At 39.1% G+C, this 26,419-nt stretch overlaps 3 protein-coding genes and 1 pseudogene across 6 annotated transcripts in view; 1 reads left to right on the forward strand and 3 right to left on the reverse strand.

The window, feature by feature from the left end:
• The window catches only part of LOC149046405 (uncharacterized), a 78,346-nt gene that overhangs the window by 47,156 nt on the left and 4,771 nt on the right, over positions 1-26,419 (reverse strand). For both annotated transcript variants that reach the window (XM_089203201.1, XM_089203202.1), the window contains exon 2: positions 25,250-25,322. In XM_089203201.1, coding sequence (XP_089059327.1) covers positions 25,250-25,322 — 73 coding nt within the window. The remainder of the gene's footprint in view (positions 1-25,249; positions 25,323-26,419) is intronic.
• On the reverse strand, positions 1,710-14,485 carry LOC149046410 (dual specificity mitogen-activated protein kinase kinase 1-like). Of its 2 annotated transcripts, XM_089203214.1 has the most exons (7): positions 14,418-14,485; positions 7,647-7,680; positions 7,055-7,164; positions 4,981-5,217; positions 4,537-4,598; positions 4,320-4,365; positions 1,710-3,413 (listed from the first exon to the last, which is right to left on the reverse strand). In XM_089203214.1, the coding sequence occupies exons 3-7, from the start codon at positions 7,157-7,159 to the stop codon at positions 3,336-3,338; spliced, it is 528 nt and encodes a 175-aa protein (XP_089059340.1). In that variant the 5' UTR covers positions 7,160-7,164; positions 7,647-7,680; positions 14,418-14,485; the 3' UTR covers positions 1,710-3,335. The 2 variants fall into 2 exon arrangements, with proteins under 2 accessions (XP_089059340.1, XP_089059341.1); XM_089203215.1 differs by lacking the exon at positions 14,418-14,485 and having other exon boundaries at positions 5,836-7,164; positions 7,647-7,684.
• On the forward strand, positions 7,691-10,291 carry LOC149046411 (uncharacterized). The gene has a single exon (XM_089203204.1). It carries the CDS (start codon positions 7,892-7,894, stop codon positions 9,866-9,868), a length of 1,977 nt encoding a protein of 658 aa, XP_089059330.1. The 5' UTR covers positions 7,691-7,891; the 3' UTR covers positions 9,869-10,291.
• LOC149046412 (uncharacterized) lies at positions 20,725-25,241 on the reverse strand (annotated as a pseudogene). Its single transcript, XR_016185688.1, has 4 exons — positions 24,849-25,241; positions 23,034-24,730; positions 22,067-22,421; positions 20,725-21,711 (listed from the first exon to the last, which is right to left on the reverse strand). The product of XR_016185688.1 is annotated as an uncharacterized LOC149046412 (transcript).

Here is a 26,419-nt window from a genome sequence, read left to right on the forward strand (position 1 = left end):
TGATATATATATAGGTCTCTAATGATGCATGTGACGCTTTTCCGTTATTTTGCGGCAGACAGTTTACTAATAGTGCATGGAAACCTTGATCCCTCTGAGTTGCTGAAGTATCAAAAGAAGGCCCGTGATTCAGTTATTTTAATTGCTTCCACCGCAATTACACCTGATGAAATACTTCAATAAATAGAGTGATTACATCGGGATATGTGGAACCAAGATGATTAGAGAAGAAAATGGATGGAAATCGAGAGTCTGAACTCTTTTTCTTCCCTATTCAGTTGTTACTGGACGCTTGTAATTTCAAACTGAAACCGGTTACCCCTTTAAAGTTTGCATTCTTAGTCAAGAACACCAAATATTTGGGTAAAACGATATTGCATAATGTTGAATTTTCTTCTCTTTTACTCCATGCGGCAGTACATTGATTGCATTCCGAGGTCAGCCAAATTTCGAAAAGGGTCTTGATTACTTCCACTGGCCATCTAGCGATAGTGTCGCAAACTCTCAGAATGCCTTTTTACCCAAAAGAACGCTAACTCTTCCAAACATTGATATAAATTGGTCTGTAATGATGCATGTGACGTTTTTCTGTAATCTTGCGGCAGATAGTTTACTAATAGTGCATAGAAACCTTGATCCCTAAGGTTTTTCCAAACTAAAACCGGTTACCCCTCAACAGTTTGCACTCACAGTTATGAAATTGGAATATTTGGTTAAAACGATAGTGCATAGTGTTTACTTTTCTTCCCATTTACTCCATACGACAGTACATTGATTGCATTCCGAGGTCAGCCAAAAATGACGTAACATCCAATTTGCTTTGCTTTGTTGATTGAAAACAGGTTTGTTTGTACCAATGAACTACGCAGGGGACTACAAAGAGGGGTATGCGATTGATCTGGTGTAGGATGAACCTCTCCCTGAGCCCCTCCCTCCCTATATTTCTAACCAGTTCAACTGATCATTCGTACTAAAAAATTTATCTCACCAAACGCTGAAAGTTTACATGTTTCAAATAATATGCAATCACAAATTGTCGCAGCATTGAGCAGCCAATGCTTCAGCCCAGGAATCAAAGGGCATTTAGAGGCAATACAGACAGTGTACAATTCACTTGCTTTTCAACCAAGCAACCAGTCCTCTTCAATGGACCTCATCCACTGAATTTGTTTTTTGCTTCATCTCAGTTTACAGTTGGCCTACTTTTAGTATAATGGCTGAAAGCCATTTCTGTGTCGTTGTTATGAACCAAAATTCACTCCTAGCAAAAAAAATATCATACTTTAAACATTTGTGGAAATTTTGAAAGGGGTAACAAGTTTTGAACCTTCGCTTCATTAAAAAGAAAGACCAGTCGAAGGTAACAGAACGTAAAGGTTTGCCCAAAGTTAAACGAGAAATAACTCCACACTGTCCTCGAGTTTTCATTTCTGTAGAAAAAACATCATTGATTGTCCCCTGAAGTTTGGCTCTCTAAAGAATATCTTCTGCAGTTTTGAACTTGAGAACTAATAATGAACAACATAAAATGATAACCTAAATCACAGACACCATTGCCCATGATCTTGGCTATATTTTGGGGCAAGGTCGCAAATTGGTAAGTTTAGACATTCGAAATTGTGACAATGTAAAATTAAATTGATTAGGTTCAGAATAAGCAATAAAAAAGTCCAACAAATGCAATATAAAGGCATCAGAATAAACAAAACTTTAAGAAATTTCAATAGTTATAATGTCTCCTCGTTTATAGGGAGTTACATTTGTATCTCATATTTACCGAAGCATGCAAACTCAATGTATCTACAGTTGACTAAACCACCAAATGCTCTCATTAAAGTGCTCCATCACAGAATGTTGGCGTCACGTGGAAAGGTAATTATACAGACCCAAAGTAATATCTTGCAATTCAAATGTAAGGAAAACAGTCAAGGCTTTAGCTAAAAAAGATTTAAACATTTCATTTTGTTTCCTATCCAGAAATTTTCCGTTTGCTTTTCAAAACTGTCAAATTGAACGAAAGACAGAAATAAAAGAACTGCTTTTTCGGGGTCATAAAGAGACTTCCTCTCTCCAGAAACAAGCCCCTGTTCTCTCAAGAACGTGGGACTAGAGCACTTCTTTCCAACCTCTTTGAAAAGAGTCAGGTGTAGATTGGAACTCTGCATGTGCATGTATTTGTACCAATAGCTATGTTTCTGAAAAGTCTCCTTATTATGTGACGACTATTAAGTCCTCCACGACGATGCAAAAAAAAAAAGTAATTTATGATTTAGTACACCAACTGTCATATCTGATTCCTAGGACAGTCATTCTTGTAACATCCTTTTTAATTATCTCCGAGCTTATACAATATTTCAGGGCCTTTTAAGTAAGCTCACTTCTAGGGAGTAGTTTTTCCACTCTAAGACTTGAGTGAGTGAAAAATCAATCAACCTTTTGAATCTGGCCAAATTAAAGAAATCTGTAATTTAAAAAAAAAAAATAGAAAGAAAATAGGAAAAAAAAATTGAGAATTCCTTCTCAGTTCTTCACATAGTTAATCACAGCTCTGCACATTTTTTAGTACTGGGTGAGAAGAATTTGATGAAAAATCTTGCTCCATTCTCGACTTGTTCTAACTATTGTGCAAATGTGATCTAATTGAGGGAGCATGTAGACTAAGGGGGTAAGAACGTAGGTGTACTTACAAATGAGAACGCCTATCAAGGAATACCTCTTAAGGGAGGAGGTTACAATTAGGATTTTACATCCTTTTTTTTTTAACAATTTAAATGTGACCCTTGAATAGTACCTCAATAAAACTAAAGTAAGAAATTACAGCATACACCAAAAAGCTAATAATATACAATAATCACATTATTAGAAAGAAATCCACTTATTTTTCATGCAACTAGAGTTATGACTGATAGGATGGGGTGACTGGGGACATGTAACACCTAGCCCAACTCCACCCCTCTTGGTCCCATCCTATCATTGCCTTATCTAGGATTTTGAGATCTTCATTTAGTTCCTCAGCACTCCCTGGTAAACAGCACTGTTGCAATGCAAAGGCGTCCAGTTACAGGGTAGTGGAAATCTCTATACCTGAACAACTCTGATAATTGTTTGCATCTCCAAGAGGCTGCAACTTGTTAACATTCCCTCCCAAACCAAGGCAGTTTTTCGCTGCTCTGAATCCAATACACACCACAATTAATAGATTCCAATGCATATAAGACCTTTTCATGTATTCCGTCATTTTCTTGATGCAAGTTAAATAAGAGTACTAAGCTTGTTCTGTGCCAATACTCCAATTCATTTCATTTTCATCAGTAAGCATTGCAACCAGTCACTCGCTATAGACCAGCAACTGAACAAACCCAGCCAGCAAAATCCACCTTTTTTGACTCAGATATCTTGATGAAGACATGATCCTGGAAGAATAAGACAGAGTAAAAGAGCAGTGGTCTTTAAGGCTTTTTCAACTAGATGATTTTGCTTTGAGGCAACCCTCTTTTATTCTGGAAATCAGTCCCATTTTAAAACCAATGTAGACTCCACTCAACATGAACAAAATAACACATCACTCAACCACCAAATATCTCACCAGCACCAGAGTCAAAAAGAAAACTACCTTTGTCCAACTTACAGCTAATCTCATAAACAGTACTGGTAAAAAGTATAACACATAAATTTCTGGATGGGGCTATTAGTGACACTTTTGGTTTTCCACCTTTTTAAAAATAAAGTAGCCTTAACCCTTTAATCTCTAAGAGTGACTAGCATCCAGTTTCACTCCACTGTATCACTCTTGAGGCAAACAGTAAGGTCATGATGATAAAAGAAATAATAACCAACTTGAGAGGTTCTTGATTGTTCAATAAATTTTCTCAATACTATAGGAAATGTACAGAGAGCACCATGGAGAAAGTGTATACTGATTTTGGGGCATAAAGGGTTAAGTCCTTCAGTTTCAAATTTGGGCAAAGTAACTGGTTAGATGAAAGACCCAGCAGAGTTTTCAAATGTAGAGGGGAAGTTTATGTTTCTAGGTTGTTCCCTTCTTTGGCAAAATGTTCTACAGTAAAATTGTGTAACCACAAATCTGCCTTATAAGCCCAATCTCTGGATAGGATGCTCACCCATCACCTGTTACCCCTCATACAGGCCATGAATTATTCACTTTTCTGTTTGGAAATCAATGCTGCCTTTACATGCCATACTGAAGGTGAGGTTTGCTGCCATTTCAAAAGGTAAAATCATGATGCTATTGTAAAATCCCTAAGAAAAATTCCAAGTTTATTTTAAAATAAATGTTTTCCATAGCATACAGAACTTACCATTAACACTTTGAGGTTAGCTCTTTCTGAAGGATTCTTAACAAGACTGAAACAGATTGAAATAGATTACTGTGAGATTTAGCTGTTTTCTAGAATGTCCTGATCTCCAGTGCATCTGGATATACCACAACTTACTCCCCTAAACATTTATGTCCAAATTTGACAATAACTATCATTCATAACTATCATATGGAAGAGTGTGGGAAACATTGCCTACCATTTGTTGACAAACTCACAAAACTCTTCTGAAAATTGCTCTGGTGGTAGCTGGGGAGGAGGCTATCCAATAAAGAACAAAAATGTATAACTTCAGTGACAATAATATACCGTTCTTCAATAATATACCATAGTTTCTACAAAGATTTTCCCAGCAGTAAAGAGATGATTACACAATGCAGCAATCCTGAACTTGCTGCAAACTTTACATCAACACAGAAATGCACACTTCTCCAAAGATATTATTAGGAGATCAAACTGATCAACCAATATGTTACTCAAACATTTGGTTAGTCAGAACAATGGAGGGAAGAAAAGCAATTCAACTTGCTTACTCTGTTTACACAAATTTTATGCACATCCTCTAACTAACTCGCAAGATAAATTCCTTAAAAATTGATTCACACGACTTTCATCAGTTTACTGTTAAGACTTTTGGCATCACCTCATTCACAATATAGTCCAGTAATTCAAATATCGCCATTGGCCTTGCATCATTGCTCACAATACTAGGTGGCCTTGTTCCTGGAGATATTCTCTTTAGATGTGATGGACTTGTGCTTTTTTGGTTTTCTTCCGGTGGTGGAATTGGATACCTTCCAATTGCCATCTCAATCAATGATAATCCAAAACTCCAAATGTCAGATTTAACTGTGTAGTTAGCTCCTTGAAGTCTTTCAGGCTGAGAATTTAAAATGTCAAAGATTAATTGCAAATAAGGTGAATCTTCTGTATCTTAAGTTCTCTTTTCATGGCTTATTCTTACATTCTTACTTTTCAGAGTTCATGCACTTGGACAAAATAATCTCTAAGGTTTATTTGATTAAAAGGAAATTTTGTAGGTTACAGAACTTAATCAAACTATGAATGACATACATGTACCATGTATCTCCTTTCAAGTATCAGAAACATCTTTAAGCCTTCCTTATCATGCATTTTCCACCTCAGTTTAACTTGTCTGTGGATTGTTTTCTTGTTTTCTTAGCTTCCATGTTGGATTTTAACTGTTACATTTTAACCCTTTCACTCCCAAAATCTCACTGTCAATTCACCTAACAGTGTGCTTTACACTTATCATAATTCTAGCTATGAGAATTTGATCTTGAATCAAACAATATCCCCAGATGATATTTTCTCTCTCCTTGTCACCTCTTTGGTTGAAATGCTATTGATATGGTAAGGAGAAATTACTCATTGGTCATTCCAAGGAGGTATAAAGATTAGAAACATGTAATTTCTTTTAGTACATAATACCAAAACTACCATTCACTTACTTAACTTATCAACATATTCTCCTTACCAACATGTAAGATTGTGTGCCAACAAAAGAATTTGCCATTGAGTCAATGAACTGTCTACTGACTATTAAGTCACAGAGCTTGATTTCACTGCGGGAGTTTACTAAAATATTTGAGGGCTTCACATCTGATTAACAAAAAGAACACTTGTTGTGATGATCACACTACTTTGAGCAAGTTTATGAAGTTGGAGTATTCCACAATTTTACCGGATTACACTATTAAATTTGACAAGACATGCCTAAATTTGTTAGGAGGCAAGAATATGGTTCCACTATGATAGGTAAATCATACTAGGTAAATAATGTTAAAAAATTGGGCTTCATACATTCCAATGATTTCAGCTTTTAGAGGCAGCAATCGCACATGTTCAGAAGTTTCAATAAGAGCTGGTAATCATGAAATTTGCCATCTACTTTACTGTTTTTTCCCTCTACTTCACAACTCACTGACAACCATAAATGTTACAGTTAGTAAGAGATTGTGATGTGGATGGAGAGAGCTCACAGGTATGCAAAACTATCTAGTTGCCCTTGCAAAATGGATTTTTGTGAATTTTCACGGTAAATTCAGACTGGGAATTCCCAACCATAACAACTCTGGTTCTAAAAACCTAGAAATTCCTAGAAATTCCTAGAAATTCCTAGAAATTCCCAGAAATTCCCAGAAATTCCAAGTCTATAGCCACTCAGAGCACCAATGACTTTCCCTGAAAAGCTGTAAATTTAAAAAATTCCTAGGAATTTCTAGGAATGTTTAAGAATTACTGGGAATTTTAAGTAAAAATTTGAGGCTAATGATATAAAATAAATACTTTAAATTTAAAAAAACCCAGCTAAAATTCAAGTATTCAATGAAATTTATTTACAAGCTTCATTAAGGTTTACATGTAAAATATTTTTGATTAATTATTAATATCAACATGTAGTAATATTAGGATGGAATTTGATTTATTTTTCTTTTCTTGAAAACTTCATACAGTTTAATCCTCAATTACAGCTATTCATATAATATAGTCCTAATCAATCATTAAATTTGGTTTGACACAAATTGTGAATAAAATCTGTTGATTCTTTTCCATAAAATACAATATCTTAAATTATATTTGAAAACCAAGCACTCTTGGGAGTGAAGGGGTTAATTACAGTAAAATAAAATTGATTTTTTAATTAAAATCCTGTTGTAACTGTAACAATATATTAGAATGAAGTTATCCTAAACTGCAAACTTAGCTGCTGTTTGTATTTTTTTCCTTGGGCTCACAGTGAGTTGGCCTTGAATGAGGTTGTCTACAAGAAGCTTGACCATTTTGTATCTGGATTCCATAACATCTGAATTTGAAAAAAAAAAATCTATATATATATTTAAAGCTCAGACCAGGTCTTTAAGATATCTATAAGGAAAAGGGCATTCATTGGATTCTCAAATTGAGAAATCTCTTTTATATTGAATTACTTTTATATTGGAGTTAGTACATCTCTCCCATAGATTTTATTAAAAGAGGGCTGAATAAAATATTTTGTTTTTACCAAGGAGGGCTTCTTTATGTAATAAGGTTTGTTTAATAACAGTTCCTATTATGGATCTTGAGTGTTCCCAAACGTGACTAAAGGAATCTTGAAACCTTACTGATAGGTTGATTTCATTGTAAAGCATAAAGCTTAAGAAACTGCGGCATGCAAGTGACCGATTCGATTCTCAGAATTATTCTAGTTTCAGTTGCGCCGAGCGTTATGTAAGCTTAATTCAACCCGTTACATCTATTCTTTTATAAGATTTTGATCACGTCACGAATATCGTAATTTTTACTCACCACGAACTTTCAAAATCGTAGCTTTACAGATGGCCACTCTGTAACGAGAGCACACTCGGAGATCACGTGCACCTCAGGTGACACATGATACAGCGGTCGATGTTATCTAATCGAAAAAGGTTTTAGATCACATATATCTACATGAGAGCGCACTTAGTTTACAAATAAAGACTGTTCGTTACCTAGAAATCGTGTGTTTATGCTAGAACGAAACATGGTACCAGGAGTGTAGCCTCTTCGACACGATGACTACTACACCACCTCAAGATTCTGCGAGTGTTCAAGCGCCGACGCCATGCTATGGAATACAAAGCAATTTACCAATTCCGTCGCGATTGAATTTGGCAGGAAATATTTCAGAAAACTGGAAGAAGTGGAAGCAAGTGTGGGATTCGTTCGAAATCGCCTCACGTCTCAACCGGCAAGAAGATAAATACCGTGTAGCTACTTTCATTACCTGCATTGGAACCGAAGCCCTCGAAGTCTACAATGGTCTTCCGTTCGAAAATGAAGAAGACAAGAACGTAATGAATACAGTTCTGGAGTTGATGGAGAGGCATTGCATTGGCCAAACAAATGTCATTTACGAGCGATACTGCTTCAATAATAGAAAACAAGAAAGCGGCGAATCATTTGACACGTATCTCACAGCGCTCAAAACTCTCGCGAAAACGTGCATTTTTGGTCCGCTCACCGACGAATTAATTCGTGATAGGATCGTCTGTGGAATTTGTGACACGGGAACTAGGAAGAAATTACTACAAGAGCCCAAATTAAATCTTCAGAAGTGTATCGATGTATGTCGATCAGCCGAAACAACTGCATCGCAAATGAAAGTCATGAGTGGAAGAGAAGAAGTCAACGCACTCAACCACAAAGAGAAAAAAGACGGCAAAGATGCCAGTCCTAAGTTAGTTAATTGCAAATACTGCGGCAGAAAACACGAGAGATCAGGAGATAAATGCCCAGCGTTCGGAAAAGAATGTGCGAAATGCGGCAAAACAAATCACTTCGCCAAGCTATGTAAACAAAAACTTGGTGGGCGACAACGAAGAAAAGAACGGATTCACCGAGTGCGAGACGCAAAAACTTCGCAGGATTCGAGCGATGAAGAGTACTGCTTCACGATTTCATCCGAAAATCTGGAAGAACAAAGTGTCAAAAGTGTCAGTAGTCAACCCATCAAATCGAAAATCTTCGCAACAATGGAGATCAAAGGTCATCCCGTTCGTTTTCAAGTCGACAGTGGCGCCACCTGTAATGTGATAAGCAAAAACGATTTACCGAACGAGTGCCCGATCGCGCATTCGAAACAAGTCCTCAGCATGTTTAACGGATCGAAAATGGAAACCATCGGTAAATGTCGTGTTAATCTGGTAAATCCCAAGGTTGATGAAGAATGCGAAACAGAGTTTGTTGTTGTCAATAACGACTGCACGCCACTGTTGGGTTCCAAAACGGTGCAGAAAATGAAATTAATCAAAGTGCGTTACGAGAATATCTCATTGGTACAAGAAAAGACTGAAGCAATGGGCCTAACGATGGAACAAATAGCAGCAGATTTCCATGACGTTTTCACTGGAGAAGGAAAATTTGAGAAGAAACTTCACTTAGAGTTGGACACAACCATTGAACCAGTGAAACAGCCTGTTAGAAGGATTCCAGTGGCAATGAAACCCAAGTTAAAGCAAGAGCTCACTCGTCTCGAAGAACTTGGTGTTATAAAAGCAGTTGACACTCCAACAGATTGGGTCTCAAGCTTGGTACTTGTTAAGAAGCCCAACGGCAAGCTACGCGTGTGTATCGACCCTCAGCCACTAAATAAAGCTTTGAAACGCAGCCACTACCCTCTTCCGGTTATCGACGATCTCCTGCCGGACTTGTCAAAAGCTAAAGTCTTCAGTGAGTGTGACGTTAAAAACGGGTTTTGGCATGTCGAGTTAGATGAAGATTCAAGCTATCTAACAACGTTTGGCACTCCATTTGGTCGGTACCGGTGGCTGAAGATGCCATTTGGCATATCACCCGCACCGGAATATTTCCAACATCGTTTGGATCAAGCCATCGAAGGCCTTCCCGGTGTGCGCACAGTTGCAGACGACATCCTCATCTCGGGTGAAGGTGACACTGTGCAAGAAGCAGTGAAAGATCACGACAAAAAACTCGTAACTCTACTTGAAAGGTGCCGCGAAAAGGGAGTGAAACTGAACAAGGAGAAATGAATGAAGGGGTAAGTTTCTAAAGAAACTGTGGTGCTGCGTCGGTGGGAGAGTATAGAAGGTAATTTAGTGTTAACAACTGGGTTGAAAACGTAAATTAGCCACCGTAAAGAGTAAAAAAGCTGACGTTTCGAGCGTTAGCCCTTCGTCAGAGCGATTAGAAGAATTGTGGGTTGTGTATGGATTTATATGTAGAAAGTGGAGCTACGCCATTGGTGGGAATATGATGACGAAAAAACAGGAATAAATTAGTTGAATGAAAAGCGCTCGTTGATTCCGTGGGGATTAAGGGTGCCGATTTGAAATATAAATTTTTGTTCTAGTGTTTTACGGCTTTCCGAACTGCCTAGATGTAAGGAAAGGCCGCAAACTGCCATATGCTGTTTAGAATGATAAGGAAGATTAAAGTGTCTAGCGACTGGCTTGGATGCGTCCTTGTCATTTATTTCCACATCGCGAAGGTGTTCTCGGAATCGGTCACCCAGTCGTCTTCCTGTCTCGCCGATGTATAACTTATTGCAATAAGTGCAAGTTATGCAGTAAATAACATTGGCGGAGGTACACGTAAAGTGATCAATGATCTTAATGGATCTTTTGGGTCCCGATATTTTCTGTACGTTGTGAATGAAAGGACAAGTTTTGCATCGTGAGCGAGCGCATTTAAAAGTTCCAGATTGGTCATTGGTTTGAAATGAACTCCTGACTAAAAAGTTGCCTATGTTTTTGTCACGTTTGAATGAAATAAGTGGGGGTTGCGCCAATCTTTTTGTAGGTTTTATCGAACATCAATTTTTTAGCCAATACCACGGCCCAAAACCTCAACTCTACGGCCGCTACATTGACGATTGCATCGGCGCTACCTCCTCTACCAAAGAGGAGCTCACTCAATTTATAACCGCCGTCAATTCCTTTCATCCGGCTCTTAAATATACCTGGGAAATTTCCGACAATTCTTTGGCTTTTCTAGACATCAAAATTTCAATTGAAGGCAACGGCTTATGTACTAGTGTTTACTACAAACCTACAGATTCACATAGTTACTTGTTGTATTCATCCTCACATCCATCACATGTCAAGAACTCCATACCTTTTTCACAGTTTCTCAGACTTCGTCGTTTATGTAGTGACGACTCTGATTTTTCCGAAAAATCAGAGGCAATGTGCCAGTTTTTCGATAAACGCGGCTATCCTGTTTCTGTCGTTCAAGCGGGCTACCACCGTGCCCAACAAATCGATCGACAGGCAGCACTACAAACGGCCGAGAAGGAGAACACGGATCGCATTCCATTTACTCTTACATTTCACCCTCACAACCACGCAGTTAAATCTATCATTCTTAAAAATTTTAAATTACTCCAAAACGATTCAGAGACTGGCACTATCTTTTCGCAACCCCCACTTATTTCATTCAAACGTGACAAAAACATAGGCAACTTTTTAGTCAGGAGTTCATTTCAAACCAATGACCAATCTGGAACTTTTAAATGCGCTCGCTCACGATGCAAAACTTGTCCTTTCATTCACAACGTACAGAAAATATCGGGACCCAAAAGATCCATTAAGATCATTGATCACTTTACGTGTACCTCCGCCAATGTTATTTACTGCATAACTTGCACTTATTGCAATAAGTTATACATCGGCGAGACAGGAAGACGACTGGGTGACCGATTCCGAGAACACCTTCGCGATGTGGAAATAAATGACAAGGACGCATCCAAGCCAGTCGCTAGACACTTTAATCTTCCTTATCATTCTAAACAGCATATGGCAGTTTGCGGCCTTTCCTTACATCTAGGCAGTTCGGAAAGCCGTAAAACACTAGAACAAAAATTTATATTTCAAATCGGCACCCTTAATCCCCACGGAATCAACGAGCGCTTTTCATTCAACTAATTTATTCCTGTTTTTTCGTCATCATATTCCCACCAATGGCGTAGCTCCACTTTCTACATATAAATCCATACACAACCCACAATTCTTCTAATCGCTCTGACGAAGGGCTAACGCTCGAAACGTCAGCTTTTTTACTCTTTACGGTGGCTAATTTACGTTTTCAACCCAGTTGTTAACACTAAATTACCTTCTGAACAAGGAGAAGTTCAAGTTGAAGATGACAGAAATCCCCTACGTTGGTCATGTGTTAACAAGAGATGGGCTAAAACCAGACCCATCCAAAATAGACGCCATCAAAGGCATGAGGCGACCAACAGATGTGAAAGGTGTACAGCGGCTTGTTGGTCTAGCGAATTACCTGACGAGATTCTTAAAAAAGCTGGCAGACATTTGCGAACCTCTTCGACAGCTAACGCGCAAGGATGCAGAATGGCACTGGAGCGACGTCCATGAGAGCGCCTTTAAGAAGATCAAAGAAGCAGCTTCCCAAGCACCTGTCCTCCGATACTTTGATCCCGCCAAAGAGACTGTACTTCAATGCGACGCCTCGGACACTGGACTTGGAGCTACGCTTTTACAAAATGGTCAGCCAGTGGCATACGCATCGCGATCCCTGACGGATACAGAACGCAACTATGCGCAAATAGAGAAAGAACTGCTAGCCATAGTGTTTGGAGCCGAGAAGTTCAACCAATACACTTATGGTCGCAAAGTGATTGTTGAGAGCGACCATAAACCACTTGAAGTTATTTACCGCAAACCCCTCGTGGCCGCCCCCAAGCGTCTACAACGAATGCTACTTCGCCTGCAGAAGTATAACCTCGAAATTGGTTTCAAGCCAGGCCAGCACATGTACCTGGCAGACACACTCTCTAGAGCACCCCTTCCCAACACCACATCGCGCGATGAAGTGCTAACCATCGACAAAGAAGTTGAAGAAATACATATGGTCGAGTTTCTGCCACTCCGCAAAGCTAGCCTAGACAATATCCGTAAAGAAAGTCTGCGAGACAGCACGATGCAAGCACTTCAGAAAGTCATTCGAGAAGGGTGGCCTGAGACCAAGATTGATCTCCCAAATGACGTCACGCCATACTTCAACGTTCGTGACGAGCTATCAGCGCAAGATGGAATTATCTTCAAAGGAGACAGATGTGTAGTTCCAAAATCCCTCAGACCAGAAGTCCTATCCAGAATCCACCGATCACATATTGGCGTGGAAGGATGCTCGAGACGCGCGAGAGAAAGCGTTTTCTGGCCAGGAATGAACACAGCTGTGAAGAACTTTGTCAGACAGTGTGAAACTTGTCGAACCTTTGAGATCTCCCAGCAGAAGGAAACACTCCACCCACATGAGGTACCTGACCGGCCATGGTCCAAGGTTGGTGTTGATCTGTTTGAGACAAACAACCGACGTTACCTCGTGACGGTAGATTATTACAGCAACTACTGGGAAGTCGATAGGTTGGAGTCCAGTACAACATCTAAAGCTGTTATCTACAAATTGAAGCAACACTTTGCAAGGCATGGCATCCCGAACACTGTGTTTTCCGACAATGGCCCACAGTTTGATTCGGATGAATTCAGGAGATTTGCTCGAGATTGGGAATTCAATCATTTAACCTCAAGTCCCGGACATTCGCAGTCCAATGGTATGGCGGAAAGCGCAGTCAAGACTGTGAAAAGGCTTATTAAGAAGGCTAACAAAGATGGAACAGATCCTTGGCTCGCGATCCTCGACCACCGAAACACACCCTCAGAAGGCATGAAAAGCAGTCCAGCACAACGACTAATGAGTCGTCGAACAAGGACCCTACTCCCAACAAGCGAGAAGCTCCTTAAACCCAAACTCGCCGAAAATGTCCAAGAAGAAAAATGGAAGACAAGAACCAAGCAGGCATTTTACTACAATAGAAACGCTCGAGATTTGCCACCACTGAAAACTGGAGACTCAGTGCGCATTCAGCCCACAAGCAACCCCAAGGCGCCCTGGAAGAAAGCCACTGTTCAGGAACAGGTGAACATGCGATCCTACAAAGTCCTCACAGAAGATGGCTCTGCCCTTAGACGAAATAGAAGGCATCTGAAAGCAACTACAAAAGAGTCTCACACGCCAACAACCCAGATGCCCAAGCAGACAGAACTTCCCTCGCCATCTAAACACATTGAACAAGAAACTAACGCCAGTGGTCACTCCAGCTCAGAAGTAGCGAAGCCACAGGAGCCAGCGATCGAGCAGCCTGCGACTGATCTAACATCGCAAGCTTCCAAAGGCAACCAGACTCGCAGTGGTCGAATAACGAAGCCCCCGTCCTATCTGAAAGACTTTGTTCGTTAACCTGAGTCAGTGTCATGAGAGACAAAGACATTACCGGACTTGACTAGTTGATTCTTTTGGATAGTGGTTTTGATTTTTTTTGTTTCTCATGTTTGTTTTGATTGTTCCGTTGTTTTCGTTTTGTTTCTTATGAAAGAAAGGATGTAACGAGAGCACACTCGGAGATCACGTGCACCTCAGGTGACACATGATACAGCGGTCGATGTTATCTAATCGAAAAAGGTTTTAGATCACATATATCTACATGAGAGCGCACTTAGTTTACAAATAAAGACTGTTCGTTACCTAGAAATCGTGTGTTTATGCTAGAACGAAACACACTCGACCATTATTTGTACCAGTCAGTATGTCAACTGTTGTCCCTTCTTTTAACTCCACGGCGCCAACGATTTGGCGCCGTGGAGTTAAAAGTTGAACCACAATAAAACCTATCTTTACAAATGTTATATTAAGCGAAACAGTTGAGAAAAGTGATCAACCGATGAAAAGTACATTCAAAGATGAGCGCCAAATGGAGTCTTCTTTGTTTCCGACACAGGCATGATCACGTGGATCTTTTAGGACTTGTCATTGGCTAGCAAAGTGAATCCGCTGGCTTGCCGATTGCAGTGTTAATTAAAGTGCACAACTTTGTTCTGACTTCTCCGACCGGTTCTACGCTTCTAGACGATAGATACCTTGGTGATATAAATAATGATGTGAGCTCACTCTATGTAGAAATAATCGACAAGAATGGATTGCACTACAAATGCACGATTTGTGGCAGAAAGTTGTCGAGGAAACAAAGACTCGAAACTCACTTGAGCTGTGTTCATGGCAAAGGTGAGAAATAACACGAGCCAATCACAATTTTGAATGCGATTACAAATCTTCTTTTACCCTCATATTTATAAAAGAAGGATACCACATTAGGAAGTATAAGAGATACATGGATGATCCCAGTGCGTCTTACAAAGGAGAAACATTTGTACAAGAGACAGATGTAACTATATGCGATTACAGAGGTGCGTTGGAACTCTAGTCCACAAATAGTTATGCACTGTCCAAAGTATAAAACAATTTTGTTGATAGCTGACAGACAGAGAAGAACAACGAGTAAACTTTAGAGCTGTTATCATTGAAGTGTGACTTGCACTTTTCATTTGTATATAAAGAAGGACTTGTATTTTGCACCAAAAATAAAAAGATATAATATTTTTTGGGAGAAGAAGAAAGAAAAAAATAATGTCAACAAAAAATAAAAATGTCAGCAAAAAGTTTCTGACAGTGTTTGAGGCAACTGAGCTTGACTGTTCCAAGGTTTTTTTAACAAAGGCAACCAGTAATGTAGGTTAGGGAAGTAACTTAAGTTCATAACTAACAAAGTTCTTTAAGTGTAGATAACAATGTAATTATTGTGGAAGTTGTGTATCAAGAAACAGCTAATGAATGTTTGATGATTTTGGCACATCAGTGAACATGAGACATTTTGCATCACAATAAAGATATTTTATGATCATGGAATCCAAGAATCCTTTGAGGTTAGAAAGCAAATCTGTGATATGAGTACATTGGCTTAATTGACAATTCCATTTAACATAATTGACTATTCCATTTAACATAATTGACTACTGGTTCATGAGAAAATCCATATTAATGTAGAGATTTACTAAAACCTAGTTTGAATAATAAATTTCATGATCTTTAAGTTATAAACATATACATGTATGTATATCTCTTGGTAAATTTTGTATAGCATACCTTTTATTGAGCCAAAGTTTTAAGCATATGAAATTACTCTTTTTGTTAAAACCTTCACATTCAAGGTATTGAAAATTTCTTAGAATTTATGTGGACCTCAGGGTATTTAAATTGCCTCAAATTCAATTCCCAGAAATTCCCAAGAATTCCACCCTTCTTAAATTATAGGTAGTTTGTATAGCTGAGAATTCCTAGGAATTCCAAGTCTTCACAAAACTGGAGTCTTCCTTTCCCAGAAATTCCCAGTAACTCCAAGCTTTTTAAATCAGAGCTTATTTGCATAGTTGGGAATTCTTGAAAACTGGGAATTCAGTTTGCAAGGGTCATTTGCATAATTGGGAATTTTTGAGAATTCCTAAGAATTCCCAGAAAACCAGGAATTCAGTTCGCAAGGGTGTACAAATGATAAATAAATTTATTTAATCAATTGTCTCACAACTTTAGGTCACTATCAATAATGAATGGAAAGCTATCATGGAAGGCATGCAATATCGCAACTGCTTTGATTCACATCTTTGTCAAGAAGTGAGTTGGATGGTTGCACATTGCAATCTACAGTCCAATTTGTATTAAGTGGTCACCCATGGGGAATGGTGGGGTGACTGTTCAATAAAGGTGACCAGCAAATGACTTGCATGATGTTTGCACATAATATTTTCCTAACAATCCAGAGAAGAAAGATAATTTTTAATACCCTTTGGACATTTTAACTTAAGGTGCTAACATTGATTTTGGAAGATAAACACAGAATGAATGAAATGACTTGAAAGGTTACTCTGAGTTTTATTTGTGTGGCTCTACTTTAAGTGACTGTTCAAATAGGCTGTTGGGCCTGTCTGTATTTCAGGCTTGAGGTGAAAATTACAGCAATTCATGGGAAAAGATTTTGGGACTTAAACTACCAACAGCTTAATACAGGGTGATTGCTTAATATGGTGCTGCTTAATACAGGTTTGACTGAATGTAGCAGAAGCATCAAACAATCCTGCTGAAAAGTAGTAAAGCATAATCATTCAACCTCATCACTGAAAAAAAATTGCAGTGTGGTAATAAATCCATTACACTCTTAATTAAGTAGTACCGGTAACAAAAACAATCAAATGTTAATCATTCACTTATCTTATATAATTATATCATTGGCTAAATCTATATATTATTATTAAATAGATGTACAATACATTAATAATATTATTAAATAGATGTACACTGCAGCACTCATTAGTAAGAGGATGTTGCCTTCTGGATGGAACAAGCAATTTTGTACCAATAACAATTTACCATGGTTACAACACCTACCTCTGTGTATAATATTGTGGTTATCTCTAAGGTAGCTTAAACCTTTAAAATCTGTAAGAGAACAATTTTCATACAACTGACACCTGGGTAAGAAACATATTTCACAACCCAAAAATTGATCTTAGAGCCCTGCATATGCAAAGTCTTGTTTGAACAGAAATTTATAGCCAGACAAGTACAATACATAGAGAGCAACATGTCTAACATTCCACAGAAAGGAGGATTACCTTTTGAGCATGTGGTTTTCCTTGCTCTCTCCGCACAGTGCAAGACAACCTAAATTTGAATACAATCCCATAAATAAAGCTGGATTTTACATCTTTCTTTTCTTTTTTCAGCCTTGATGGCTGCAGCATAATTTTGGACGTAAAATTCCCCTTTCTCAAAATTCAAGGTTTTTCTTATCCTTGAGGTAATACTGTGTACATTAATCCTGGACTACACATAGGTAATTGTCCTACTATCTGCTATACATAATATATATAAAATATAAACTAGTTCTTACCGCAATTGTGATAACTACCAAAATATCCTCATGTACTAGATCAGCCTTTTTCAATATTTGATCCAGGGAGTCACCATCCTGAATACGAAATCAATAAGATAATTATTTCACCTCATTAACACTTTCACTTCCAAGAGAAAAATATTGGCAACAAACTCAGTGAGTCTGCCACCAGGCAAAAGTTGCGCTATGTTCTTCTCAAGTCTCAACGTGATCTTGTTTATACAGCACCAGGATTGTTTAAAGAATCAAGAGACTTTGACATCAGCCTCCTTTCTCTACTATTAAAAACTCTTTGTCCAACGCAACTACCTCCTCTGTGCAGCGGATGGGATTGTCCCCCAAGCACAGGTGATTTTAGCTCGACTGCAGACATCGTCAGAATTAAGTTTTACTGCAATGATAATATTCATAGGTTTCACAGCGGAGAGTCGAGTGATGCAGAATTTTGTTCACTCTGGGATGAAATCAAAATAGTCCTTTTACGTATAGCTTCCCATATCAGCGCAGAAACAAAACTTGAATGGGAAGAAGCAATCAACAGGCTGCGGCATGATCCCTTAACCCCAGAGGCTGCAAGGAATGCCGAGGAACTACTGGAAATGTATCAGAAGGACATGATCACAAAAGAAAGTCTTGCATCAGGGTTCGCTCGAGTGGAGAGGCAAATTCAAATTTCCTCTGAAGAAGGAAAAGAACGATTTGATAGAATAGAGAATGAAATTGAACAGCTTCGTGAGGTGGTGAAAAATCGGGCTGGCTCCTCAGCGGCAGAAGGAGGAGGTCAGTTTATGGAAGAGATTGTTTTACTTTAAGAAATTCAGTGAATATTGAATTATATAGCCTACTTCGCCATTATAAGAGTAAGTTTCTGAAAAAACTGTGCTGCTGTGTCGGTTGGAGAGTGTAACAGGGTAATTTAGTATTAACAACTGCATGAGCTGATAACGTAAATTTGCCACCGTAAAGAGTTTCAAAGCTGACGTTTGGAGCGTTAGCCCTTCGTCAGAGAGAATGACGAAGTTGAAGTGATTACCATGATATTCTGACCAAAGTAATTCTTTTTATCACAGCTCCTCTTCGTATTATCATCGATATCAGATCCATGACAAGCCGCAGCTCTCAAGAGGAAGCTCCAACGACGACGATATCCTCTCATGCGCAGCCAACTGCTTCAGCCGACGAACCTCCGGCAACTTTGACAATCACAGCTGATCGGTCCGTCTCAGTGGGTGAGGTTTCGTACTTAAACTTTCTTCTCAAGCTGAATAAGCCGACAGGAAATTCAAGAAAGCGTTGTATAAAAATTTTTCTGGTTTGTGGTTATTTCACCTCACTGCAAGTTCGCCTCTTCCCACCTTTGCGAGTACTCCCCCACCTTTATCAGTTTGAGAAAGTGTTTCAGCTCGTTTCCTTACGAACATATTTCTTTCTGCTTCCAGAAAACAAGTGTTTGAATTTTGTTCCTTTTTGTCTAGCTCTCTCCCTTGAAGGAAACCATGAAGAAGCCATAAAAGTTAGAGAAGGAGAGACGTTAGAAATATACAGAAAACACTTGGGAGACCGGCATCCCTTTACGGCAACCATGCTGAACAATCTGTCCAACAACTACTCTGCCCTAGGTGAGGGAAGGGAAGAATTCAAGGATGCCAAAGCTTACCTGAGAGAATGTAAAAGCATGCAAAGTTTTTTTGGATGACCCTACCATGATCAGCGAGCTTGAAAGGTTAGTTTACACGGTAACCCTCTAAGCTACGTGAGAGCTTGTTAAGGGACATACTCGTTCTCATTTCAATTGGTACCAAGACAGGCTGCGTCCTTATCTAGCTTAGGAAACATTTTTTTCTGAAACATATCTGCTAAAAAACAAAGGAAATTGAATTTACTTGCTTCCGATTTTAAGACCTTACAGCTAAAGTAAGCTCTCAGCTAAAACCTTTTTGCGTTGGTTCACGTTCAGTGTAAGCGAACATAAAACTGTAAAGATCTTACCTCCTCTAAACAAAATTGTTAAGTCTTTGGTCTTGTGAAATGTTCCAAATTTCCTTAACAATGCCTCTAGGTTTCATTCTTGCAAATTCCAAATAAATTGCAGTGTTTGCAATAAGCTGTAAGAGGCGTCATGATCAAATATAGTTAACACCTCGACTCCTTACCGAGAGGCCCGGGGTTATGGTAATGATAATGACAATCATATCGATAACGAAGGTATCGTCAGCGAAGATGATGTCATCGATATCCATGACGACAATTACGATGACGATGACGATAATGACAACGAGGATGATGGGGATGACTATGACGGTGAGAAACCGATAGACCAACATGCTATCCAGTAAGTGTTAGCTACTCTTGGCTAATTATCGCAAACGAAACCGAGATAAGCCCTGGTAAGATGAAGCAGTTGCCTCGTGTTCAGTCTAAAATCTAGAGGTATTCACAAAATCTTTTAATCGACCTCTTAAATTAAATGATCTTTTCGAACAGAACCATAAAAGAGGTGGAGGAATGCATGCTCAACGAAGGAAAAGAAAAACTCACGAAATCAGATGATGCTCTTGGGCAAGAAGGAAAGTCGATCACCTTACAATAACTTTAGGCGGCGAACATGATACAAGCGCAAGGACTACACAGAAAACTATTTAACTTGTAACTCTGGGTTCTGTTTTTGATGTTATTAAGTGGTTGGAAATCTGGATCAGTTTATTTTACACTATTGGTTGATCATATGTAACAAGTCTGACGGGTTTCATAGCCATTGATCATGATTTGCCGATAGGTTTAACTGAGAAAGGAACGAAATCAATGTGAACACGAAGTTCCGAGGAAATCACACAGCGCCCAGGTCCTCCTTTAGAGCCCTTGCGTTGCGTTTGAAGACGAAATTTCTGTCTTGGTGTACCTTTCAACGCAAGCCACGCAGGCTGTTATTCAGGCATTTACATTTGCTTTTTCACAAAGCGTAATGTCGTTCCCAGGACTTTCTCTTGTCCATCTTCAAAAGTCCTGGGAGCGAAGATGATGGAGTTCCTTCGGACGTTCGAGTCTGTAGTAGAAACTATCGAATCGAGCCTCATCAATATATAATGTTAACCAACAATTGTTTATTTATCAGAAACCTTGTCTTTTTGAGGCGTTTTACTGACTCTGTTGGATTATTTCAGTTAGTTAATGTATTTAAAAGTTAACAGGGAATTTGAAAGCTGTCAACTATATCACAAATTCTGTTTTGGGGTTCTTAACTCAAACTAATGGTGTATAATAAAAGTCAGCAATACTTAACAGTTACCATTCTCATTATTATAAAGTCAGTAAAACACTTACACGTTGCACGGGCAAGATATCTAAAATTCCTTGAATGTCTTGGATAGGCTACCCTCCATCAATTGCGATTACTGTTTCATTTGTAGTGAAATACCACCTATTCTAAATTGAATTGAATCAGTATAGAACAAGCCGAAAAGTTTCTAAATACCTATACGTATATACAATCATTAGCACTAAACTAACAGGACCACGCCTAGAAAGAATCTTCCCGGCTAGGATCTCTGGAAATAGCCTGACTCACTTGTCCAGAACAACGGCATTTTCTTTAAACCAAACCTATTTACAGCATTACGAAGAAACTAAAACGGTCCAGTGATGTGAGACTTGACCTAAGACATTCAATGTAATAATGAATACAACCATCATTTGAATGTTCAGCTCTTGTTTTCAAGTCTGATGCAGTTAATGACTGAACGCTTAATGTAACTGATGCATGATCATAACAGACTCAAATTCGACAAAAATGGAGATGTCAGTGACGGAGAAAGAATGTTCCATAACTACCTACATTTTAAACTAAGACGATTGCTTAAGAGGAGACGTCACGCAGAAGTGACTGTATCATCATTCTTGCGGAACTTCTAGGTAGTACTGCCTTGGTACACTTGAAGACACTCAGAACTGGACAAGATTACACGGTTCACATCAAGAGATTCTCTGTCAGAGTTTGTTACCGGATTTTAAGAGCTCCCTTGCATGGCTCCCAATAGATGCTCTCTGACTTCTTCCAATTCTTTCCTGGTCCTGTGCGAGGAAAGGCACATTAACAAAAAGCTCGAAAATTTTAACGCTTAACCCTTTAACTCCCAGAAGTGATTAACATGTAACTTCTCCCAATAATATCCACACATTGTCCAGCAAACAAGTAATGAGAATACTCAAACTTATCAGGTAGAAGTTATTTTGCTCTAACACCAAATTCTTGTAACTAATCCACAAGGAAATATGAAGCCGCGAGAGAGGAGAATTAATAATGAGATCTTAGTAGTTGAAGAATTAAGGAGGTGGATGAAGGTGTTAATGTTTAATTCATCAACACCTGCATGCCTAAAGGAGCCCTAATGAAACGCAAAATTTATAGTGATAGACAGTTATTTACCTTGTAAGATCGTTGTTTTCGTCATCCAATATTTTCTTTTGCATGGCCTCGCATCTTTCAAGATATTCCTCGGCTGGTTTGAATTCTTCCTTCATTTTATGAACCATCGCAAGGTCAAAAAGCGACTTAGCGGTGTCTCGATGGTCCTTCAGTAACTCGTGCCGAATCTCCAACGCGTCTTTCGAATATAGTTCGGCAGTGTCGTACTCTCCCTGGGCAAAATAATTGTTTGACAGACTGTTGAGGATAGTTGCAGTGAAAGGATGTTTACCCAGTGTTCTTTTGTAAATGGGTAGCGTCTTTCTTTCTCTGACCTTGATTGCCTGCTCATGATTTCCCTCGAGCGAAAGGATCACTACCGAGGGAATTAGAGTTTCATCATTGAATTTGTAAATAATTCCAAAGATACAATGATTCCAATTTTAGTCATTTTTGGCTGACCATGAAGATAATTAAGAAAGGTAGTAAAAGTGATTTTTGTTGTCTTAAAGAAAGGATTTTTGAAGTAGCCGTGACCCCTTTAAAGTATTATGCATTAGAATTCATGTGAAGGATTTCGTTCCTTATAATGTTTATAATCAACCACTAGATAGTATCTAGTGGTTGATTACAAACATTATAAGGACACTTTTCAATACATTTCAGAGTTTTGCACCTTCTCGGTGTTCTAAGGATCCTGTCAAGAGCCAGACTAAATGAATGACGGCTATTAAGCTGAATCTTGACTAATGAGAGGCTAAAATCATAATGGAGGATTAGGATGCTTCTCTTGCTTTTTTCACTCAGAGCACAGGCCACAATCTGTAACGCATTGTCAATTGTGACTCTTTATTCATCGATTTTGAAGATTCATACGTAAGCAAATGCTCAAAATAACCTTAAAATACGATCCCACAAACTGCCTTGCAAAATGTATGATCAATGCGCTCGCAAATTAATTTGGTACCTAATCATTTTGTGCACCTACCTCCCAGATCATTATACGTTGCACCGAGCATAACGTCGTCATCCTGTCCTTCCGATCGAATTCTGATTGCCTGTTGGACTTTTTCTTTTGCCTCCTCAAAAAAGCCTACTGTGGCGATACATCGACCAAGTTTGGCAAGGCACTGAGCTCGGCTGTTCCCTTTTTTAACTCCAAGATTACGTTGGATTCGGTCAGCCTTCGTGAAGTATTCTTTGGCTATTTAAGCGTGTAAAGCACACGGACCAATTGGAGGACAGGAACAGCTGAATACTTCTTTCAGCCCCAAGGACGTGAGGCAATCGCTCAGTCTCGTCTGATCTTTCATCTCTTCGCATCTCTTTCTAAGAGATTTGAAGGCATATTCAAATTTGGCCTTTCCCATCATCTTCGCCAGTAGCTCCGTTACGCTGTTGAAAACATCAATGCATCTTCTTGTTTGTTCTTCATCCATTTGGCCATTTTTGCACCATTCAACGAGCTGCATGACATTCGCTTCATCTTTCTGAAAGGCTGCAATAGCTTCTGACACGTTCTGGCTCAGGAACATTTTAAAGATGTCTTCCAGAAAGGTTAAAAAATGGCGGATAAACATTCTCCGAGCATCTAGGATCACTTCACGAAACTCCTGCTCCATTGCCTTAGTTTCACAATAATCACGAATTACTCGAAGGAGGGTATAGGAGCATTCATCCCCATCAATGCGTTCTTCTAAAAGTGATCGCTGGGACAGTTCCAGTCCACTTCGTCTGAGTTGAGACGCACTCATCTCCGTTTGCTGAAATATTTTCACTGCTTCAGACAGAGAAAAACGCCTTCTAAGTAATGCAAATCTGATAACGGCACACTTTTCTTTCAAATCAAGCCTCTCGAAGCAGTAATCGATACAAACGTTGATCTTTTTATCCGCTGATACCGTTTGAATCTTTCTCAAGAAATCAAATTTTTTTGAGGCGAAGGACATCTCATCTCTTCCAAGAGACTTGGCAGGTTACTGTGGCAGGAGGCCAGGGTGTAAAGGACCAAGGGAATACCGCTGCAAATCTCTGACAATTCATGTGCTTGAGTTATATTGACTTGCCTATTCTTCCACACTTTTCTCAAAAGGTTAATGGATTCTTCTGGTGTAAAAGACGACAGATGAAGTATTTCTTGACCTGCTTCCGGAAAAGAAACTTTCTCTGAAGAGGTGAGGAGGAGCTTGACTTTGCCTGCAACCATTAAAATGTCGTTGATAAGATTCTTAATCTTCGACCCTTCCTCAGATGGGTTGTTCTGTTGGAGTGACAATTCATTTTCAGGGAGCTGCATTCTGTCATCCAAATTAAGTATAAATTCAAAATTATCCAATAGCAAAATGGTGAAGAAATCTTGGCTTTTCAAGCGATTTTTTAGCTCAGGTATTGGATTCTCCACAGGTGCGTGATATACTTGCTGAAGAGCCTTCTCAGCAAAATCATGGGAAAGTTTTATGTTTCTACAGTTAACATAGATCGCCACAGTACGTCCGTCAGAATTCAGTATGTCGTTTGCCACTTTCGTCGCCACGGTCGTCTTCCCCATGCCAGTGGCACCATGTATGAGAAGGCATCTGCAATTGTGCTGTGGAGAAAGGTATTTTCTGATTTCGTCGCATTCTGTTTCGCGATTGACGAAATGCGGCACCGTTTGGGGGAGAAGAGACAGTTTTCTAGCGATTCCTGTAAGTCAGTGCAAAGTATTGCAATGGAAGATAGGTTAAACCTCACAGATACATGCCACAATTTCCATAAACAGAAAATGATGGATAAGAGAAACAGCATCAGAAGGAGAAAATACCTGCTGAAGTTTCCTCAACTGGTTTTGATGACCCACCTGAAACCAGAAACCAGCTGAGATGTTATGTCATCAAATAACAGCTATACTCAAGCTGTCTTTCTGTTCTCTCACTACACATTCTCGCTATTCCTCTTTAATCTTATCTTGCCTGTCTTACTATTGTTATATATTTTCATCCTTCCCTTTTCACATCCATTTTCTAGGGCGTCACCTTCTTATCTAATTTTTTTTCCTTGCCGGTGGCCACTTAAAAGCCTGCTCATCTTTTGCTGGCTATTTCCGGCTCTATCCTTGTAAAGTGTATATACCAGCCAAATAAGAGTATATCATCCAACAATTAAGTTATTGCCAGTTTTACTTGTTAAAAAGATATCTTAAATTAAAAAACGACAGATCTTGACCTGAAGGTTCCAGGATTCCTGGATTACTTTCTTGAGTTGGTGTTCCAGCAGGTGGATCTGGTCGCCCATCCATCTGTGAGAGAAAGTTTTGAGTTCTCAACGAAATGTACCTGGTTATGCATGCAGTCTTATTTTTTATTTTCATAAAAAGCTGAGTAGGGGCCTTGGGATGAGGCCTGCTGCCCGTGTTATTTCTATGACACCCCTTTTAGCATACGAAACGAAAACTGAAAAAGTAGTCTTTCATTTATTAATTGCGAGTTTTAGATGAACAACATGTAAATCACTTTGGCGTCGACTTTTCAGTTTGAATGTGATGTCATATGTACACTTAGCACACTGTTAGACCAGCTATGGTCGGGGAATCCCGTCAGGGGCATTTTCAGTATTTCAAGCTGTACCAATAACGATTCGTACAAGTTGAGAATCTCGCTGATGTGAAATAAAATTTGACCACGTTTTTGTGTCTTCGAGACTCGTATGTATCAGGCACAACCGAGGCACTAAGTACCTTGAGCAGTCCGGTCAACGACGGAGAGGAAAAGGTCGATTAAAAAGGAACCGGTATTTATCTCAATAATTTAGCGAATGGCTGGAGATTTCTACAATCTCTAACGACGTCAGACCTCGACTTCAGCATAACATGTGACGTGTGTAAGCGGCGTTAAATTGTCAGACAAGACAAATGTTGGTGACTGTAAGATGGTGTGTAAGAGGTGTACAAAGTGCGGAGCTTTTGCTCTGCTTTTTCTGCTAGTGAAATCTTTTGTTTGTTCAGTTCTCACCCTATTGAGTTTAAAACAGAAACATAAACAACTTGTGGTCGGTTTTCCTGTTCTCAGACCACGCAGATTTGGGTGACTGTATATGTTGATATTTTGCCGAGGGCGCTGAGATGTACAAATTGTTAAACGCATGCGCAGAGCTTTTTCTCGTGAAATATTTTGTTTCGTCGTGTTCTCGTTGCTGTCTCCGTCGCCGTCATGGTTTGCTAAAGGTCGTACTGTGACCACAGCTGCGCTATTGATTTACACCCCTCAGGTATTTTCAGAATTAGCTTACTTTCAAGTGGCGATCAAACTCTTATATTCTTTCCAACTCATATTTGAACGAATGTCAAGTCTTTCAAGCTAGAGACAGAGTCCCAACAGATTCATAAAAATAACAAAA

Source organism: Pocillopora damicornis, chromosome 4, assembly GCF_964200805.1.
Source record: "Pocillopora damicornis chromosome 4, jaPocDami1.2, whole genome shotgun sequence".
Lineage (NCBI taxonomy): Eukaryota > Metazoa > Cnidaria > Anthozoa > Scleractinia > Pocilloporidae > Pocillopora > Pocillopora damicornis.